This window comes from Petaurus breviceps, unplaced genomic scaffold (genome assembly GCF_028583685.1).
Source record: "Petaurus breviceps papuanus isolate PSGF00001 unplaced genomic scaffold, PetGlider_PUasm1.0 90919, whole genome shotgun sequence".
NCBI lineage: Eukaryota > Metazoa > Chordata > Mammalia > Diprotodontia > Petauridae > Petaurus > Petaurus breviceps.
Genome location: NW_027187378.1, coordinates 30162203 through 30177856, shown reverse-complemented (window position 1 = coordinate 30177856; position 15654 = coordinate 30162203). Strand labels below are relative to the sequence as shown.

At 36.5% G+C, this 15654-nt stretch overlaps 1 protein-coding gene across 6 annotated transcripts in view; it reads left to right on the top strand.

Annotated features, from left to right (window-relative positions):
• The window catches only part of PPP3CC (protein phosphatase 3 catalytic subunit gamma), a 92444-nt gene that overhangs the window by 69323 nt on the left and 7467 nt on the right, over nt 1-15654 (top strand). For 3 of the 6 annotated variants that reach the window (XM_069075701.1, XM_069075697.1, XM_069075699.1), the window contains 6 exons: nt 2711-2788; nt 2875-2969; nt 11590-11715; nt 13036-13113; nt 14310-14336; nt 15347-15428. In XM_069075701.1, the coding sequence (XP_068931802.1) occupies nt 2711-2788; nt 2875-2969; nt 11590-11715; nt 13036-13113; nt 14310-14336; nt 15347-15428 (486 nt within the window). The remainder of the gene's footprint in view (nt 1-2710; nt 2789-2874; nt 2970-11589; nt 11716-13035; nt 13114-14309; nt 14337-15346; nt 15429-15654) is intronic. The other 3 variants (XM_069075698.1, XM_069075700.1, XM_069075702.1) reach the window with 2 other exon arrangements.

Here is a 15654-nt window from a genome sequence, read left to right as displayed (position 1 = left end):
CTTCTCCCCTCCAAAAAACAACAAAAAAAAAAGATACTAAAACAGTTTTATCTTGTGACCAGATTTTTAAACCAGGAATGTATGGTTCACTTTTAAGAAAAGATAAATATAATATACCATGTGAATAGTGAAAACAATATGAATCACAATTATATCAGTAGATAGAAAAAAAAAGGATTTCACAAAATACAGTACCCATTTCCATTAAAAATCATAGGAACAATGGACCTTCCCTTGATATGATAACTTCTTGTTGGGTTGTTTCAGTCATTTCCAACTCTCATGACCCCATTTGGGATTTTCTTGGCAAAGATACTGGGTTTGCCGTTTTCTTCTCCAGCTTATTTTAGATATGAAGAAACTGAGGCAGGCAGAGGTTAATTGACTTACACAGGGCCATATAGCTAGTAAGTATCTGATGCTAGATTTGAGCTCAGCTCTCCAGGCCTGGCACTGCTTCGTGACCTAGCTGCCCATGACACTATAAGTAGTACCTGTCTAAATAAAACCTAGAGTCAACATTATTTTGTAATTTTGAAATGGTAGAGACCTGAGGGTAAATCAGGAATGCCCATTATTATTGCTATTATTTGATATAGTGCTAGAAATACTAGCTAAAGAAATAAGACCAAAAGAAATTAAGGGAATAACCAAAGAACAAACAAAATTAACACTTTTTCAGGTGATACAATGACCTAGTCTAGCTAGAGAACTCTAGAGATTCAATTAAAAATTTAACAAAATAACAAGATTTAAATAAACCTACATATACTATTAAAAAATTAGAAGAAACAAATCATATACCTCTCAAAGCTATGTGTAAGAATGGAGGCCGCCAAATAGGGGAAGAAATCTTTATCATATTTTTCTGACAAGAGTTTGGAATCTAAGATACAGAAAAAATAAATATAAATGACTAACAGCCATTCCCCAAAAGATATATGGTAAAAGTGTATAAACACATAGTTCTCAAAAGAAAAACTGCAAAGTATCCATAACTACATGAAAGAATGCTCCAAAACACTAATAATAAGAGAAATACAAATAGAAACAACCTTGAAGCTTCACCTTACAACTCTGCAAACTGGAAAAGATAAAAAAAAAATGGCAATAGTCAGTGCTGACAGGGTTGTGGAATGATAGGCACATCCATTGTTGATAGAGTTGTGAAATGGTACAGCCATTTGGAAAGCAACTTGGAGTTATGCAAATAAAGTGACTAAAAAGTTAACAAGCCTTGAGCCTGAGGCTCCCATTATTGGGCTTCCATATGCCCCTAAGAAAATTGCCATATATTTCAAAATATTAGCCGCACTTTTTATGATAAAAAAAAATTGGGAACAAAGTAGAGGCCTATCAGTTGGGGAATGATTAAACAAATTGTGGTACGTTAATGTAGTGGAATGCTGTAAGAAATTATGTGTGTGATAAATACAGAAAAACATGGAAAGATCAGCAGGAACTCAGAGTGAAGTAAGCAGAGCCAAGAAAATAATATGTACAATAACTATAACAATGTAAATGGAAAGAGAAATGACACAACAAAAATCAGAAATGGTTAACAAAATTATAAAGATCAAGCAATACCCAAAAGAAGAGATTTGAGAAGATACCTCCAATTTACCTCTTCATGGAGGTGGTTAGGTCCACAGGTGTTACACATTGAACATATTTTTGGATTTTTCCAGTGTCTTGATTAATTGTGCTATTTTTTTTGTTTTGTTTTCATTTTCTTTTTCTTTTTAAAAATAAAATGAACCTGGGTTGGCTAGGTGGTGCAGTGAACAGAGCACTGGCCCTGGAATCAGGAGGAACTGAGTTCAAATGTGGCCTCAGACACTTAACACTTACTAGCCATGTGACCTTGGGCAAGTCACTTAACCCAAATTGCTCTGCCTTCCCCCCTCCAAAAAACAAACAAAAAAAAAAAGATAATGAAATGAACCCACAGAAATCTATAGCCTGTATAATACCAGCAAAACTCAACAAAAAGAAATAGGAATGCAAATTGTATTTTTAAATTCTGTAGAATGTATTATGAAGACTTAAGAAAAATCATTAAATTTGTCTTTTAAGAGATCATTAGTAAGTTTGGAAAGGGTAGTTTGAGTTGGCTGATGTGATCTGAAGTCATATTGCAAAGGGAAAAGGGGACTAAAGATGGATATTGTAAAGTATTTTTTCCTTTTTTAAAAAAATAGAACATAAGGAACCCCCCTAATTTATGTATTTTATTTGAAATGATCATACCAAATGACCAAAATTTTAATTGATCACATATGAAGATCCTGTTGAAGTTCTACAACTATTAGTTCATTAGATACTTAAAATCAAAGCGGATTGACAATCTCTATGGACCTCAGTTTGTAAAATGAAAGGATTGTACCTCCTGGCAGAGATGATGGACTCAGTATAGAATGAGACAATTTTTCTTAAGTATGACAAATGGTGAGATTTTTCTTGCTTGACTGTGTTATAAATAGGTTTCTCTCCCTCCTCCCCCACGGGGGGAGGGGAAGAAAATTGATTTTTCTTCATTAAAAAAAAAAAAAGTGTAAAAAAAGAAAGTGAAGAGGTTGGCTTAGAGAGCCTTTAAGATCCCTTCTGCTTCTAAATCTATGCTATGATTTTTATCCCACCCTCCCTTACCCTGAAAAGAATTGTTTTAGCTCAGAATTAACATTTTCTAAAAACAACTTTTTTTTTCCAGTTATCCTGCAGTTTGTGCATTTTTGCAAAGCAATAGTTTGTTATCAATAATCAGAGCCCATGAAGCTCAGGATTCTGGGTAAGTAACACTAGAACTGTATCAAGTGTCACTGGAGAGTTTTTCCTTTTCACAACAGGACAGACAAGCTGTCATTTCTTTTCCAGGTATCGAATGTATAGGAAGAGCCAGACAACAGGCTTTCCATCACTCATTACAATTTTCTCTGCCCCAAATTACCTAGATGTCTATAACAACAAAGGTAAAGGAATATGACAGGGTTTGAATTTGAGTTTGATGGGTAAATATGAGTACTAACTTAATGTTGTATGGGAATAACCTATTCCAGAGACCTAGGGTGATTTTAATTACTCAGCTGTATCTCAATATCCTCAAAATTTCTGGGCTGGAATTTTAGGACAGGACATGAGTAATGAAGGTAGATCTCATTTTTGTTCCAGAGGCAAAATGCAAGAAGAGTATATGACTTGGATTTAGAAGATTTAGTGTTACATGTCTTTGTACTTGTTGGCTCTCTCAGATTGCTCAACGTAATTTATTCTTTTCTGTCTAATGTCATCTATTTTTAAAGCATTACTTCATTCAAAATAAGTAATCTCTTAGTATTTTAATACTTTTGAATTGCCAAGCTCTTCTTGCTGTTCTGGAATTCCCAGAAGTGGCACTGTATAGGTACTGTTATGCTGATCTCAGTTCCAGTCTCAGCTCCATCTCTAGCTAACTATATATGACCTTGGGCTGGCGTTTGTTTTCTTCATCTCTAAAAATAGAGAGTTCGGACTGGGTCATCTGTGAGATCCATTCCCCTCTCAAAATCCTGTAATTCTATATATCACATGTGTTTTATCAGTTTAAGTGCAGGTAGGAGGTGAAATGGATAGAGCACCAAGGGCCTGGAATGAAGAAGACTCATCTTCTTGAGTTCAAATCTGGCCTCAGAAACTTGCTAGCTGTGTGACCCTGGACAAGTTTCACTCTGTTTCCTTCAGTTTCCTCATCTGTAAAAGGAGGTGGAGAAGATAATGGCAAACCACTCCAGTGTCTTTGCCAAGAAATGGGGTCATAAAATTTATCGGAACAAAAGTCTTCTTGGTATAATGGATAGAAGTTAGTCCTAAAGATCCCTAAATTAGATCTAGTTTCAAGTTCAAGTCTGAGACTTAGTGGGTATATGACCTTTGGCAAACCTCTCAAAGCCTAAGACAACTCTCTTAATTGTAGAAACTGTAATGGAGATGCCAGTCTGCTTTAGTAAAGGGAATTCCCTCATACAGGCATTCCTATATCAGTGAAATTGTAAATCCTGCCCCTCTCCTTGTTCTGTCTCTTTCAGGGCAGGGACTCCTCCTCTGAGCTCTAGATCTTTCTTAGTACTTACTTCAGTTGTGTACCAAGTCATCTATTTCTTAAAATAACAAATATACCAGAACTTATAAATCCACATAAGTGTTGTTTTCTTCAAAGTTGTCCAGTTAGGAAGTTACACACTTTAGCAATTCTGTCATGGCTCAAAACATTTCTGGAATTGCCCTTATGGCCTTGAACACATTCTTTTGAATATCTTTCAGTCCTGGGAAATTTTCCTCCTTTGAGGATGGATTTGATTTTTGGAAAGAGCCAAAAGTTATTCATAGTCAAGTCTGGTGAATAAGCCAGGCAGTTCAGTTTCAAAATACAGATCAAAAATAAAGTCTAACTTTAAAGCAGTAAAACCCATTTTCTTGTGGGGGTTTTTTAAACTGACTTTTGGGGAGTTTCCAGAAATTATTTGAGCAATGCAGCATTGTTGGAATAAATGTATGGAAAAGTATAATGGTATTGAAAGTATAAGGGTATTGTGAACATTGGTTTAGAAGTTAGAATACTGGAGTACAAATTTAGGCTTGGTTCTGCGGATTATTCATGTGACTTAAAGCATATATTTTTTGTCCTTTTGAACCTAAGTTCTTCCTTCTTAAACCTTGCTGAAAATACTTCATCCTTGGCCATCCTTTCCAGTGGGATTCCTTTTCATTTGTCACCTCTCTCTTCCTTCATTTATCTATAGCATTCAGTTCAGATCTTGGGCACAGTTTTCTTCCGGCCTCTGTTTCCCCTCTCATTATCAAAAAGATTAGTGTTTGGCTCAGCCATTTGAGATTTGATAACCTAAATTTATGGTAGGTCTATTCAGAAGTTCTGTGGCATTTTTCAGTGTGGCATTCAGCAGCAAAAATGTAAGTTGAAATGGAGAAGGAAAGTGGCAAGGATAACCAGGTTGTACTGGACAAGGTGGGAGAAGTGGTGGAAAATGGGCATAGGATTAAAGGATAATGGCATTATAACTGAGCTAGTCAGTCATGAAGTTCAGATTGGAAAGGGAGAAGAGTGACGCCAGAGTAGGGAGGTGGACTGGTAAGACAAGGAGAAAGAGTGACTAGAGGTGAGAACCACGAGGAGGAAGAATAAGTGTGTAGGAGGAATAAAACAGAGGGACAAAAGGAAGATAGTTATGAACAGAGAGAGGAATTTTAGGGTTTTGGTTTATAAAGGTCACAGAGTTAAGGTTGAGATCTAAGATTAATCATCCCAGTGGGTAGCTGAAGTGGAGTGAAGATCTTGGTAATGGGAGTTAAGGAGATTGATGAATTGACAAGCCAGTTTATTTAAGGCTTCTCCACCTTAATCCTTGGCCTCATGCTCAAGACTTCAGTTCTCACAAAATGACTTCAACTACACTAATTAAATCTAATATCCATTTCTCAGTCCTCATCTTGATTTATCTGCATATTTTTACAAAGTTCACTTTCTTTTCCCTGATGGACATTTCTGGCTAGATGTCTGCAGGCATCTCAAATTCAATGCCTCAAATGGAATTTTCTATATTCTCCCTAAGCCTATTGTTCTTCCAAACTTCCCCATTTCTGTTGATTGCACCACCACCCTTTGAGCCATTCTTTGTTCTTTTCTCCCCCTGACCAACATCCACTTTTCTCTACTTAAGTAGCTTCTACCCTAATATCACCCCTGGCATAGGTTATTAAAGTAGCCTCCTAATTGGTCTCTCTCTTCAGTCTTCCAGTCCAGCTGTCAGTGTCATGTTTGGCATGAAGATCTGACCATCCCATGTCCCAAATCAGAAATCTTCAATGACTAGTCTAGGATAACCCCTCAATCTTCTATAACCTGGTTCCCACCTAGTCCTACACTCCTCCCCAATCATATACTCTGTGTACCGGTCAAACTAGCCTCCCAGCTGTTCTATGGGCCATTCTGTCTCCACTCCTTTGGTCCTGCAGACCTGGCATGGCTTCTTCCACCTCTCAGAATCCCTGACTTTCTTTTTTTGTTTTGTTTTTGGAGGAGAGAAGACAAGGCAATTGGGGTTAAGTAACTTGGCCAAGGTCACATGGCTAGTAAGTGTTAGGTGAGTGAGATTGGATTTCCTGACTTTCTTTAAAGCACAACTCCTTACCATCCTCTTCTCCAACCCTGTAATTAATATTTTCTCCTTCCTGAAATTATTGATCTGTGTATGTGTCTCTTTTTCATAAGCTACCCAAAGGGAAGGATTGTTTGGTTTTTGCCTTTGTAATCCCAGCACCTAGCACAGTGAAGTGTTCAATAAAGGTAGTTAGAATTGAATTCTATGACACAGTTCTACTAGTTCTTTTATTTTTTGGCTATTCCTTCTCAGTTTCTTTTGCTAGATCATCTTTCATCTTCAGCCACCAAGCTATAAGTGACCCCAAAGTTCTGTCCCTAGCAGTTTTCCAAACTAGAGGTGGGGAAGTCTGAGGCCCTCTTGCCATGGCATAAAGGAGTAGTTCATACTATTGAGTATCTTCAGGTACAATTCCCACATGACCACACCTTTAAAATGGAAACAAAGTTCAAATCAAAGGCAGAAAAAGCAAGATTAACACTGCCATTTAATTCTAGCTGACAATAAATGCAGCAGAATGATTATTTGGTATGGTTGTGCCCAAATAGGATCTAACTTGCATCTATCTGCCGGGGATGAATGCTTACTTGGGCATATCTGCCACTGTCACTCTTTATAAATTGTTTTATGAAAAGTGGAGGACTGCTACTAGAATTGTTTTTATAAAAAGGGGGGTATAACTATGAAATTAGAACTCTGTGCCCTGTAGCCTTTCTTGGTGATCATGTCAGGTGCTAGCAGTTTAGTCATTGTTTCTGTGTAGATAAACTCTCAAATTTATATAATCCTAATCTCACTCCTGAATCCTTAATCACCAGTTCCTGCTGTACATCTCCTCCTGGATGTCTTATTGACATCTCAGACTTAGCACATCCAATTGTCATTCTCTTCTCTCCTGTAAACTTCTTTTGAAAGCTCCACTATCCTCTCACTCAGGTCCATAATCTTGGAGTTATTAGCCTTGATTTACATTTCTAGTCTGTTACCAGGTGTAATCAATTCTACCTCCTCAGATAGAATTCCCACAGTCACTTCCCTTTGCCCCCAATTACCTCTCGTTTACAGTACTGTAATAGCTTGTTTTTTGGTCTCTCTTCACTATTCCATCTTCCACATAGCTACCAAATTAATATTTCTAAAATAGAAATCATAATTGTGTTAGTCCCTACCTCTTTTGTGGCTCTTTATTACCTCCAGAATAAGATGAAACCTCATCACCAATCTGGTTTTCACTTGTCTTCCCAGATTTACCTCATATTATTCCCCTTCATACATTCTGCATTACAGCCAAACTGGTCTACAAGCTTTTCAATCCATCGGTCAATTTTTATTAAGGGTCTACTGTATTCCATAATTTATTAAACACTTTGTATGTGCAAAGGACTGTGCTAAGTGCTGAGTGTGCCAGTAGAAAAGTGAGATAGTAAAAAAAGAAAAGAAAAGTGAGAGTCCATATTCTCAAGAAACTTAAACTCTAATTGATGGAAACTACACATATAAAAACGTTCAGCTATAGAATAGATAGAAAGGCTGAGGGTTGTCCTAAGAGGGCAGCCAGTCTAAAGCTCATTGCAGTTGCCATTTCTAAGTTGAGGCCTTGAGGCCTTTCCTTGCCTCTCTGTCTCTCCCTTGAGTGTGAGAGTGTGTGTGTGTGTGTCTGTCTGTCTGTCTGTTCCATCTCTCTATCTTTCATTGTTGCTTCACTATATTTCTCTTTCATATACTCACAAGAGGGTGTGCATACTTTCTTCTCAGATTAGTTTATATTTCCTTAATGGTAATAACTAAAATTATGTGAGATATATATATATGTATATATATATGGTCTCACTTAGTCCTCCAAACCATCAAGGGTAAGTGCTGCAGATATTATTTCTATTTTACAGATTTGCCCAGACATTTCATTATGTACCATCCCTCCAGTAGAATGTAAGTTTCTTGAGGACGTGGGAACTTTTTTTCCCGTTTATCCTCAGTGCCTAACACAATGCCTCAAACATGTAAATGTTTGTTGAATTGTGTTGAAGAAAGTAGTATCTGAAATTATTATTTTTAAAGGACAGTACTCATTTAGACGTGTGGTTTTTTCCTAACCTGGTCTCATTTTTAATCACCTCTCATTTGCCAGTGGGAGAAGTTAGTTTTTCTTTTCATGGAAATAAATTGAGTATAGGAACTTTTCAAACTTAAATTCTTTGGTATTGAGCTATATATACAATTTATTTAGTTAAGTACTGGAACACTTTTTTGGAAGGAGCTCCTATTCCTTCAGTGACTAGCTATCTCACAGTCTTTGCTGGACTTTTTAAAAAATAACAATCATTGCAAGAAATATAATCACTTTATAAAGGTTGGAAAGAGGCAACATATTACTACAATAGTGTCTAGAAAGCTGACCTCAGAATCAGAAATATCTGGGTTCAAGTCCCACCTTTGATATACTGACTTTGTGACCATGGACAGGTGGTTTAACCTCTCAGGGTCTCAGAGGCTCTCTAAGACTGTAAGATGCAAATCTACATTAGTAGGGGAGTTTTTCACCAGGAGCTCCCTTTGTAGATGAAATCCCAGGCCTTTATCCAAAATAAATAAATATAGTTTGGAGCCACTGTATGAGGGGCTTTAAGTGACAAATAGAGGAGTTTGTATTTTTATCCTGGACATGGCAGAGAGCCATTGAAGCTTCTTAAGTAGGGAAATGAAATAATCAGATGTGTCCTTTAATTATAATAGTTTAGAAGCAGTGTGGAAGATGGCTTGTCTTATACTGATAGAATCATAGACTTAGCACCAGAAAGGACCTTAGACCATGTAGTCTTACCTCTACAGTTGATGTAATCAACTGAGTCCCAGAGAATTAAGTGACTTTCCTTTAGTGACAGAGCATCAGAGATAGAATTTGAACCCCGTTCTTTCTGACTCCCAAGTTTAGCACTCTGTTCACTTAGATAACCTGCCTGCATATTCAAGTATGCTTAAGTTGTCACTACATCCTCACATTTTGTTGGTAGTGTATCTGTCCTTCTCAGACTCTTGTAATATCTTCCTCTAATTTTTACATTATTTGCAACAGTTGACATTTTTTCACTGCTCACATGATTGAGCATTCTGCCTCTGCCTACTCTTGTTGCTTACAGTTCAGCCTCTCAAGTTTAATTTTGCTTTGTGTGTTTAGTGTTCCTTTCATCAAGCCAAGCACTCTGGTAAACTCTTTAAGACAGTTTTTCCACTTAACATTTCCATTACCATCCTTATTCAGTAAGTGCTTCCTATTTTTCTTTACTGCTTCCTGAGTATCCCTTAAGAAAAGTTGAGTGGTTACCAAAACGTTGGTTGATAGCATTCTACCACTTCCCCCTAAGCATTTCCTTCCATCCCTTCCAACCTTTCTTCTCCCTGTTTTCCTCTTCCCCAAACTATTCCTTAAGCCTGACAATGGAATATACACATTTATTTTTAATCCCACTGGTTGTCCTTTGAAAACTGACAGGTTGTCGTCGATCTCTATTTTAATGGTTACTTTTCTACTTCCTTCCCTGATTTGTTACACCAAGTGTACACCAAGGCTTTGTTGCTTCTTCTCTCAGCATTTTCCCATCATAGTCCTCTGTTCCCATGGCCCAGTTCCCAGATTTGTCTCCTGTATTGTTTAAGGGTGCATGCCCTATGTGAAATACTTTTTAAAAAAATAATCATACATGGGATAGCTAGGTGGCGCAGTGAATAGAGCACTGGCTCTGAAGTCAGGAGGACCTGAGTTCAAATGCCACCTCAGACACTTGACACTAACTAGCTCTGTGACCTTGGGCAAGTCACAACCCCAATTGCCTTGCCTTCCCCCCTCCAAAAAAACTGGCAAAAAGAAAAATAATAATCATACATATTATAAGGTGAAAGCATTGTTGAAGTGTAAAAAAGATAATTTAGGTTATTTTAAGTTAAAATTTTTTTGTATAAATAAGACCTATGTAACCAAGAATACAAAGACGGCAGAAAATTGGGGGAAGAAAACTTTCATAGATAGTCTCTCAGATAAGATGTGATTGGGTTGGAATATTGCTGTGGTGTAGGAAATGATGAGTTGCTTGATTTAGAAAAACATGGAAATACTTGGATTTATGAAGGAAGATATTATCCACCTTTAGAGAACCAGATAAAAGGAGGAAATAAACATAGTACAGTCTTACATATATGTGTATATGTGTGTATGTTTATAGATAGATATCTTTGTATATACACTTTTAATTGTAGTCTTGAGGGAAGAGAGCAGGGAGGGGGAAAAAATTAAAGAGTTCACAGCAGAGAACAAAAGAAAACCAACAAGGAAGCAAAGAAAAGCTAGACAACTTTGAAAACAGTGTGTAAAGGCGGCCAGGTAGCACAGCGAGTAAGAGCACCGGCTCCAATGTCGGGATGACCTGGGGATCAGGCTCAGATACCTAGCACCCACCCAGAAACACCTGGCCATGTAACCTTGAGCAAGTTACTTAACCCCAATTGCTTAGGGGCGGCCAGGTGGCTCATCGAGTAAGAGCATTGGCCCCACTGTCAGGATGACCTGGGGATCAAATCTGGGCTCAGATATTTAGCACCACACCCAGAAATAACTGGCCGTGTAACCTTGAGCAAGTTACTTAACCCCAATTGCTTAAAAAAAAAAAAAAAGAAAACAGTATAGTATTTATTATATAGGTTTTCTTGAAATGGAAATTTATTATTTTATATTGAATTCTCTCTTATGATTTGCTGTGTACATGGCAATGTTATTTTCCCTTAATTTTGTATTTAAGTTTAAAATAAAACAATTTACCCCCCCAAAAAAGCATACATAAAAAGAATGGGAAATATTCTCTACAATGCCTAGTATTACATAGATAGATATTCATTCTTAGATATTGGGGTTACTATGTCACTAGGAGTAATTTCACATTAACACAAATAAAGTACTTGCTAGATAATCACCTTTTCTGTACTTTCTAAGAAATCATTTTACTTTTTTAGTATGACAATGGCAGCAGTTAATAACTTTTGCTTATAATGAGGACAGATTGGCATTTTAACTTATCACTAAAATGTGTGCAACTACATGAATATGTTACTTAAATAATGTTAAGCCTTCTAAGGATAGTTGTAACTTCAACCACTTGACCTATGAAGTTACTGTAATGCCCTTTTGAACTCTCAAAGCTCTGCCTATCATGCTTTGTAGTTTTATTATACTGAACTTTTCAGGTAGCATAATTCCCTGGAATAATTAACTGAAAAGATGAACTATTATAAATTGCTGTGAGCCTCCTTTCTAGTCACAAATCCTGGCCTTTACAAATAAAATATTATGAATTTTAGGTAATGTATATGTTTAAAGTTACATAAAGAGAAACAGTTGCTGTAGCATGTTCTTAATGTGCCCAGATGCCCATGATTTATTCTCTTTCAGCGGCTGTACTGAAATATGAAAGCAATATCATGAATATCAGACAGTTTAACTGCTCTCCACACCCCTACTGGCTTCCAAACTTTATGGATGTCTTTACATGGTCTTTGCCTTTTGTTGGGGAGAAAGGTAGGAGAAGTCATCGAGACCTCCCTATCCCTAAATCAGTGATTAATCACAAGATAATGTGTATTCATAGCTCCTAACTCAAGTAGAAATGTACAAATAATTCAATATAAGAGGTTGGGGTTTTTTTTGTTTGTTTACTGTATATTTTGGCTACATGTAGTATGTTTTAGTTGATTCTTAGTCTTAATTGTAATGGATTGTATTTGATTTATTTAAAATAGCTATTTAAAGAAGTAACTCCATTTTGATCAAGTATTAAAAGTCATACAGTCCCTGCATGCATTGAACTGAACTTGGAAGTCAGTATACTTAGGTTCAGATTTTCTCTGCATGCCTCATGAGCTACATGACCTTCCATGGCATTTACCTTTAACTTCAGTCTCCTCATCTATAAAACGGGAATTATAATAGTAGTAATTACTAACATTTATAGAGCATTGTAAGTTTTGCAAAGTGTAATTCCTTCATAGGGTTGTTGTGATAGAAAAATCTCTATCAACTGTAAGGTGCCATAGCAATGTAACAATATAATTAATACTGTATTTTCAGAACTGTGTTGTTGCATTTGGTATTAATTATACAACATAGACCTTTTGGCAAGTTGATTATGAAATGAAATTTTTTCTCTATGTGTAGATCAGTGTAAGGTATTCTGAAAAATTAGCTAGAAAATTATTTAATAATTGGTAGCTTGAGGATTCTGTAATGGATTGAATCAGATATTTGATCTTCATAATCTGGAGCATCTGCATGAGATACTTAATTTTAGAGTTTCCTTCACATTAGGTTAAGTAGTTAGAAAGAACTGCTGAAATTACAAATAATAAGTTGTCTCTAAAAAAGAATTATAAGGAGTGGCTAGGTGGCACAGTGAATAAAGCATTGGCCCTGGAGTCAGGAGGACCTCAGTTCAAATCCGGCCTCAGACACTTAACACAAAAACTAGCCATGTGACCTTGGGCAAGTCACTTAACCCCAAATTGCCCTCAAAAAAAGGCAAAAAAAAACCATAAGACACCTCCACCTACTCCTTTACCAAAGTGGAATATCTGCAGTTGTGGAAAATTGCATACAATGTGAAATTTTTTCCAATGCATTGATGAATTTTGCTAATATTTATTTTTATAAGGAATGGCACTTAGGGAGGGGTAAAGAAAGGGATACAGGACAGGAATCTAGGAGATACAAAACCAAAATTTGTCAAACCTATTAAATAGAAACATAATTCTGCTCCATGTGTTTGTGTATACACGTGTTCTTTTAGAGAAAATATATTTTTAAGTGTTTAAGTTTTCCTTTCTTTTTTATCCCTTCACATAGTCACTGAGATGCTGGTTAACATTCTCAACATATGCTCTGATGATGAGTTGATTTCAGATGGTGATGAAGCATTGGAAGGTAAACTTGGATTGTCTTTAACAGAAGCCAAGGTGGGGGAGATTTGATTTTAAAGCTAGGTTAAGATTCATGCCCACTGCTCATGACCTGATTTTGACAAGTTAGCCCCTGAAGATTTAAGTACTTAGTTTATAGGCAGTCTTGTTTGTTGAGTCACTATCCTCTTTAGATCCTTTTGAAATAACAGTGAAATCAATGACATCTTATAGCATCTATATAAAGATAAATGAGAGAAAGGAGAAAAAGATTCATGTTTTTAGGAAGTGTGCTCCCTTTATAGAGAGAGAACACAGAGGACCTGCTGTTTGTTATGCAAGTGCTTTGCGTTGTTTTTCAGTAGTGGAAGAGGATTATATTCCAGAAGCACACATTTGTAAATTTCGGTTTTACCCACAAAACTGGGTTTTACATTGTGTAAAGGTAACTGGTTCCACTTGGTGGAAGGATTTTTGACTTTGGCTTTAATAGTTTGTTGTTTCAACTAATTTAAGCAAACTGGTTGAGACTTGATTGTAAAAGCACCTGGGGTACGTGTGTTTAGTTTAGCTCTCTTCTCTTTCCCTAATTCTAAAGCATGTGACTTCCAGAATGAGTACAAATTATATTCTTTGCTGCTGCTTCTCACTACTGCATATATTTTAAATTTATGAATGTTAAGCTTATCTGCTCTTTTCCCTCCTTCCAATCAACATTATTCAAGAATAAGTCCCTAGGGGCAGCCAGGTGGCTCAGGGAGTGAGAGTACCCTGCCCCAGTGTTGGGATGACCTGGGAATCGAATCCGGGCTCAGATACTTAGCACCACACCCAGAAATAACTGGCCATGTAACCTTGAGCAAGTTACTTAACCCCAATTGCTTTAAAAAAAAAAAAGAATAAGTCCCTCTAGGACTACATTTGGTAATGTTATTTTAATGTCGTGTGGAAGTAGAAAGCATATTGAAGGATCTCAGACCAATTTACATAAAACTACAAAGTCTTGAAGGGAAGGACTAACTGGCAAAGTATATATAACTAGGGAAGTCTGAAATCTGCTATCCTACCACATTACAAGAAAGTGTCTTTTGTGAGCTGCTTGTCTCATTGCCCTTGTCCCATTTCCTCTTGATTTTTTTTTTCCCTCTCATGAAAACTTAAATTTCTCTTCTCATATTTCTATCTTCATTCCTTGTTTCTTGGTGTCTCTTCTCCCTGAAGATCACTACATTTCAAGCTATCAGAAAGGTACCCAACTAGAATGTGCTAATAGCTTTATACATGCTGCCTGTACCACTAGAACCCATGGATAGATATTTTTAAATAGTTGATAGCTGAATAATTGAAGCAGACTCTCCATCCTTTGTCATCTCTTTTTTATTTTAACATAAATGCTTTGTGTGTGTGAATCTTGCTGTGGTTCTTTAGGATATTGAAAGCTGCAGGGGTGGTATCACATTTCTGTTTCTGACTTCTGAATGCAGTAACCTGATGCATGCCTGGACCTTCAGTGCATGCAAGATCTGAAGTTTGGCTTGTAATGCGTGAGTTATTTCATGAGTCTTACATGACAGAGGAAACATAAGGCCTTGCACTCTTTTGTTTTTTGCTTCACAAATATCTTCCACACTTTCTACTCTTCTCCCACAATTCTGAATGTACAGTTGTCCGTAGTGTAAAAGATCTCACCAGTTCACATGTAAGTGGGGATTAAAGAAATAAAGGCACTCCCACCAAGTTCAGGATAGCCATACTTTGTGTTTACATGCAGAAGAAACTGCTTGAATGATCACTTGCAATTTGACAGGTACAATCCCACATCCCAAGAGGTCCATCAGCAATCAGATAGGAAAACTTTGTTTCACCAACTGTCTTTGCATTTTTCGAGGTGTGTAGGTGTGTGCATATGTATGTAAATGTGTGTTACATTGCTTTATTATATGGTATCTTTTGTCTGTTGAGTTTCACCAATAGGATCTTATCTGAGACAAACACATCCAGTCTTTCCTTTTTTTTTGTTCCTTCCCTATTTTAAAAAAATCTCATCTTTTCCCGTTTCTTCTTGCTTTTTCAGATTCTGATTTCCTTAGCACTCCCCAGGATTTTGTTTGTTTAAATAATTTAAGATTTAATTTCTTTTTTTATTTTTAAATTTAAGACAGGATTCTTTACACTAACCTGTTTCTTGAAGCAACCTCTTGGCCCTAAAAAAAAAAAAAAAAAGGGTCTTTTAACTCAATTGATCTTTCTGTTCTCAGGAGGTGCATCAATTCGTAAGGAGATCATCAAAAATAAAATCAGGGCTATTGGAAAGATGGCACGAGTGTTTTCAATTCTTCGGTAAGACTTCAACTGTAACATATAGTAGAAAGAGAAGTTCAAATTTGATTAGTATATCCAAACAAATTGAGTTGGGCCATTTTTATTTCTTTTTTACATTTTGAAAAATAAAGTTTTCATTGCATTCATGGTTACAGTGATATAGCTGTTTTTAGCCTTTTGGGCATATAATTGCCTTGGAACTAGCAAAATATGCCTGCTACATTTATTACCACTATTCCTGTCC